At 44.4% G+C, this 5,426-nt stretch overlaps 2 protein-coding genes across 2 annotated transcripts; one reads left to right on the top strand and one right to left on the bottom strand.

The window, feature by feature from the left end:
• Window positions 1-1,421: 1,421 nt before the first annotated feature.
• Window positions 1,422-4,177, top strand: LOC124677362 (probable glucuronosyltransferase Os04g0398600). Its single transcript, XM_047213351.1, has 4 exons — window positions 1,422-1,721; window positions 2,491-2,879; window positions 3,056-3,297; window positions 3,383-4,177. Exons 1-4 carry the CDS (start codon window positions 1,574-1,576, stop codon window positions 3,894-3,896), a joined length of 1,293 nt encoding a protein of 430 aa, XP_047069307.1. The 5' UTR covers window positions 1,422-1,573; the 3' UTR covers window positions 3,897-4,177.
• Window positions 4,178-4,255: 78 nt separating this feature from the next.
• LOC124677364 (pollen-specific protein C13-like) lies at window positions 4,256-5,226 on the bottom strand. Its single transcript, XM_047213353.1, has 2 exons — window positions 4,919-5,226; window positions 4,256-4,798 (listed from the first exon to the last, which is right to left on the bottom strand). Exons 1-2 carry the CDS (start codon window positions 5,088-5,090, stop codon window positions 4,455-4,457), a joined length of 516 nt encoding a protein of 171 aa, XP_047069309.1. The 5' UTR covers window positions 5,091-5,226; the 3' UTR covers window positions 4,256-4,454.
• Window positions 5,227-5,426: the final 200 nt, after the last annotated feature.

The raw sequence follows: 5,426 nt of genomic DNA, 5'->3' as shown, positions 1-5,426 counted from the left end.
AAATGCTATTTGAAAATCTAAAAAAAAATTAAAATAATTTTTTTTCATGTACATATTATGTTGACTTACTTGTGTAAGTTTTCACGGAATAATACGATTGTATGTGATCTACACGAAAATGATAAAATACTCAAATAACACTATAATGATTGGTTGTGTTACTTGTGTGTTGTTCACGAAAATAGAAAATTCCATTTTCACATTTACATGTAGGTCACGCATAGTCGGGTTTTCTTTTGTTTGCCAAAATCTACATAAGTAAGTGTCAATATAGGATATACATGCGTATATTTTTTCAAATTTTTCTGAAACTTTGAAATAACATTTTTTTTAGAATTTTTTATAATGGGGTGCACATGCACCCGGGTTCACATCGTCTGCCTCCAAGCTAAGTCTTGCTTCTGGAAGTTGGCTGAATGTTGTAACCATTTACAAATTATGGACAATCCCACCAAATGTACCAAGTTGCTATAGGCATCATTTCTTGTAGACGGCACAAACACTCGTGAGAGAATTGTCTGTGAACAAAGTAAAATATAAGACTAATAAGAGTGAGGCCATGTACAATGAAAAATGCTTAGAGATGTGCTTAGAAAAACAAACACATGCTCTAAAGATAGCTCACTTGGCCAGTCAAGTGGATGTACAATCCAATTACTCCCTCCACATAATTTTGTGTTGTGGTTTTAGTTCAAGTCCTCACTAACTTCATTCGCAAAAAAAAAGTCCTCACTAACTTGAATTTGAGTTCTTATTCTTAGAAAGCATCGTGGTAGTTGTTTTATAACAAAGTGAGTATGACAACATTGTCTGATTCGTCATTTAACCCGCCTCAAGGATTAAGTTGGCAAGTGATAGCGGACAAAGTAAGAGCATCTACGTATCCCCCAAACAACGTCGGGGGGGGGGGGGGCTCCTGTTTCTAGCCGCATCCCCCAAACGTGACCTCCAAACAAAAAGAAAGTGCAAAAATCGTGTCTGGCCTGATAGAGCCTCTATACACATGGGATAGGCTTGAGACGCCGGACAATATTTGGGGCACATCCGGACCGAAGCGACCTTTGAAGCGCACAACTGGAAAAGGTTATGTGTCCGGCATCCCCCAAATCCCTTTAGGGGACGTTTTGAGGGACACGGCTGGAGATGCTCTAACAAAGTTGATTGAACAATTTTTGACTTACTCTCATAGCAGATTCGTAGCAATAAACTAAACAAAATGGTGTTCCTTTTTTTTTTTGCATCTGAAGCAGAAAAAAAAAACTTAAGCCAGCATGATAACAGTAATTATTAGTACTATTGTACTTCTAATTAAGCCTTACCTTTTACTTCATAAGTGGTCAAGAAAAGTGGGTTTCCATGCTTACTGTGGACTTTTAGTTGGAAACAGGAACCATTCTCTCTCCTCTCTCCAATCTCCATTTGTCCTAACAAAATCTAATTGGCCTCATCCTCCCCCCCTTGCTTCGTTCTGCTCCCCAAAAATCTCACCTTTATCGAACTTCCAAATCCAATCTTCTCCTTAATTAAGCTCGGCTCTGTGAGACGGAGACCCTGGATTGTGGTGCCATCCGCGATGGGATCGAAGGCGGGATGGGTCCCCGTAGCGCTCCTCCTGGCGGCAATGGCCCTCTCGTCCGTCCTCCCGCCGCCGTCCGTCGCCGCCGCGGCGGACTCCGGCGAGGCAGACCACGCGGTCCAGCAGCATAGCGAGCGCATCTCAGGTCCCAATTTATCGCCAAATTCGTTCCTCCATATTGTTTTCTTCTCAAAAGTTGATGCTTTCGGTTGTTAAGGACCTAGGATTTCGTCGCTCCTGTTGCTCCCGTTAAGGCGCTTAAACTTTCAGAATTATGATAGCTAATTTGGTTCTGATATACGAAAATTATTTGTTCTATCTAGGCTGTTTCCTTGAATTGTTGACTAGGTCATATTTGAGGGCTACTGAATCCAGATTAGTCCTCTTTTCTGCATTTCGTGTTGGATGTTGTTGTGATATACCACCTGTCAGGTTAGCAGTTTCAATTTGATTCCACTAGTGCCTCAAAATAATTTGTTCAGGTGGGCTTCGCCCCTCGTAGACCTTTCCAAAAATAAATTTTTGATTCCACTCCTGTAAAAGTTGCTTGTGCCATCATTATGGTCCACACATCTGGCCATCTACTGCAAGTTTACAACCGAAGTTGTAGGGTTTATGTTGGGATGTTACTCTCTGTTTCGCTTCCCACAGTTTCTTCTATTTGATAGTTCATTCACTGTTGCTAAGATTATGTTTATGCGGTAGTATACAATTGCTTTTGGTTCCATTGGTTGATATAGCATGGATCAATTGTAATCGCAAGGTTCAGTTTTCCATGCTCAAGTGGTTTATGCTTCATATAATTTCACAATTTTAGTTGAGGATGGCTGTATGCTTTTGTTGCTGTACTATATGTTCTGTTCAGGTAACTCTTGACATCTGCTTGATCTAAATCCACGATTACTGAACTTCAGGGAGTGCTGGCGATGTGCTAGAAGACAATCCTGTTGGAAAGTTGAAGGTTTACATCTATGACTTGCCAAGAAAGTACAACAAGAAGATGGTCACCAAGGATCCCCGGTGCCTCAATCACATGTTTGCTGCAGAAATATTTATGCATCGTTTCTTGCTCTCAAGCGCCGTGCGGACACTCAAACCCAAGGAGGCTGATTGGTTCTACACACCAGTTTATACTACATGCGACCTAACTCCTGCTGGACTTCCCTTGCCATTCAAGTCACCAAGGGTGATGAGAAGTGCAATTCAGTATGTTTCAAATAAATGGCCTTTTTGGAACCGAACTGATGGCGCAGATCACTTCTTTGTTGTCCCACATGATTTTGGATCTTGCTTTCACTATCAGGTGAGTTTAGTAGTCCCGGAACCTCACATATTCTCTAAGGGTTTTTATATGCATGATTTTGTCATTTCATCTAGTACACCTTGTAAGAGACGGAGGTCTTAATTATGAAAATATTTGGCCTTATTTTACACTTTTCCTAGTAGGTTTCTGTGTAACTGATATTTTGTTATTTGCAGGAAGAAAAAGCTATTGAACGTGGTATTCTCCCATTGCTGCGACGTGCGACATTGGTGCAAACATTTGGACAGGAGAATCATGTTTGCCTGAAGGAGGGGTCTATCATCATTCCACCCTTTGCTCCTCCTCAGAAGATGCAGACTCACCTGATTCCCCCTGAAACTCCACGTTCAATCTTTGTTTACTTTAGGGGTCTTTTCTATGACACTGGGAATGACCCTGAGGGTGGTTACTATGCAAGGTAGGTTCTTCTAAGCTTTTGACCAATTTGAATTCTTCCTAATGGTTTGGTCCCATTTACTAACTAAAGTTATTTTGTTTTACAGAGGTGCGAGAGCTTCTCTGTGGGAGAACTTCAAGAACAATCCTCTGTTTGACATTTCCACCGATCACCCTGCCACTTACTACGAAGACATGCAAAGGGCAGTCTTCTGCCTGTGCCCATTGGGCTGGGCACCATGGAGCCCTAGATTGGTTGAGGCTGTGGTATTTGGCTGCATTCCAGTCATCATAGCTGATGATATTGTGCTACCGTTTGCTGATGCTATCCCATGGGAGGAAATTGGTGTTTTTGTGGAGGAGAAAGATGTCCCAAAGTTGGACACAATTCTCACATCGATGCCTATCGAGGATATATTAAGGAAGCAAAGATTGCTCGCAAATCCATCAATGAAGCAGGCCATGTTGTTCCCACAGCCAGCCCAACCACGAGACGCATTCCACCAGATCTTGAATGGTCTTGCTCGCAAACTCCCACACCCAGAGGGTGTATACTTACAACCTGGAGAGAAGCATCTCAACTGGACTGCCGGACCTGTTGGAGATCTGAAACCATGGTAGCGAAGAGCTTCCATCACCCAGGGGATGTATTCTTACTACCTGGAGAGAAGCATCTCAACTGTACTGCCGGACCTGTTGAAGATCTGAATCCGTGGTAGTGAAGAGCTTCCTCCTCTTGGACAATCTTTGCAAGATAAGCCACATAGAAATAGTTCATACTTCCTCATATGTGATGTAATAGAGATGCAGTGCCGCTGGTGTAAGCACACCTCAGCCTTATCTAACGTAATGAGCAATTTGTAAGTTGGTAATCTAGAAAGAAATGAAATGGTGTTTGTTTCTATCAGGTTAGATGCATGGTGATTTTGGTATGCCAGATTTTGTTATAGCATGCTTCTAGGTTGCAGAAGAAGAATTGATGGCAAGAATGCAACTGCAAATCTGGTAGATCACAAGGCTGTAAGTAGCATTAGATCGATGGCAAAGTTACAATTTCCATGTTTTGAGACAGCTATGCATGGATGCTGTACTTGGCTGATACAACCATGCTATTCGCAGGTCAGGTAACTTATATACGATATGTGGAGACTCTCAGGTGGTGCCATGGCGACCATCCCCTCACTGGTCATCGTCATCATCACCAGCAGTCAAGTTGAACATCTTGAGCAGGTCAGGGCAGACGGGCAGTGGCACATCCTTGAGGTAACCGAGTGGATTGGCTAAGCGCAGGTTGTCGCTGATGCCAACGTTCCTGGTGAGCAGAACAGGGGCACGGTCCCTGAGGTTCTGGATCTCATGGCAGTTTGCGAGGGGGCTTTGGGTGAGGACGACCTCGCAAATGTCCTCCACATGGCTGTCCTTGAGGTCGATTTTGTAAGTGCCAGTCTCGTCGGTGACACCGTCGATCGAGCGCTCAAGGACGTTATTGCCATAGCGTCTGCACTCCAGCCTGACCTTGGCACCTGCAAGCCAATCAAGAAGCGAGGTGAGGCCCAAACTTGTGTGTAGTTTCGGCTGTTTACCGATTCAGGTATCTGCATATGTGGAGTTTCAGTTTGAGAGGCCAGAAATGAGTTGCGTACCCTTGATGTACTCGGTGACATTTGTCTCGAACCCCGCACGGCACGTGTCGCAGTAGACACGGCCCTGGACGACGTAGTCAGCAGTCTTGGTGGCGACGGTGGTGTCGGTGTGGGCGAGGGCAAACAGGATGGCGGCGGCGGCGATCACCGAAAGGACACGGAGCGAGGCCATAGTTGCTTGTGTGTTTTCTTCCCCTACCTCCGGTCACTTGGGTGAATGTTTTTGCCTCGGCGAAGGATGAATGGCCTGGGAGGTAGAGTTTTATTCGGTGGATGGCCTGAGGACGGTGACGAAATGCCCTGGGAGTTTTGCATTACGATCTCCTGTGGCTTAAATAGCCTCTGGGGGCTACGAAGGTTTTTGTGGCTGCGCATGGATGTCGGAAGGATGGCTGGATGGGAGCAAAGTAACAGGTTTTTTGACCGGGTTTTGTGCTGTTGGAGGTAAACAGAGGTGGGGATTTGGCCTGAATTCCGTGGAGGTTTGTGTGATCCACAAAATAATGAC

The sequence above is a fragment of the Lolium rigidum genome, chromosome 7, assembly GCF_022539505.1.
Source record: "Lolium rigidum isolate FL_2022 chromosome 7, APGP_CSIRO_Lrig_0.1, whole genome shotgun sequence".
NCBI lineage: Eukaryota > Viridiplantae > Streptophyta > Magnoliopsida > Poales > Poaceae > Lolium > Lolium rigidum.
Note: the sequence above shows the minus strand (reverse complement) of the source record. Positions and strands in the feature narration are given on the sequence as shown.

Bases quoted from the DNA above. Each gene is read 5' to 3' on its own strand.
- LOC124677364 (XM_047213353.1), bottom strand. From the start codon at position 5,090: ATGGCCTCGCTCCGTGTCCTTTCGGTGATCGCCGCCGCCGCCATCCTG. The intron at 4,799-4,918 runs GTACGCAACTCA...ATTGGCTTGCAG, and splicing joins TGTCACCGAGTACATCAAGG to GTGCCAAGGTCAGGCTGGAG.
- LOC124677362 (XM_047213351.1), top strand. From the start codon at position 1,574: ATGGGATCGAAGGCGGGATGGGTCCCCGTAGCGCTCCTCCTGGCGGCA. The intron at 1,722-2,490 runs GTCCCAATTTAT...ACTGAACTTCAG, and splicing joins GCATAGCGAGCGCATCTCAG to GGAGTGCTGGCGATGTGCTA. The intron at 2,880-3,055 runs GTGAGTTTAGTA...TGTTATTTGCAG, and splicing joins GATCTTGCTTTCACTATCAG to GAAGAAAAAGCTATTGAACG.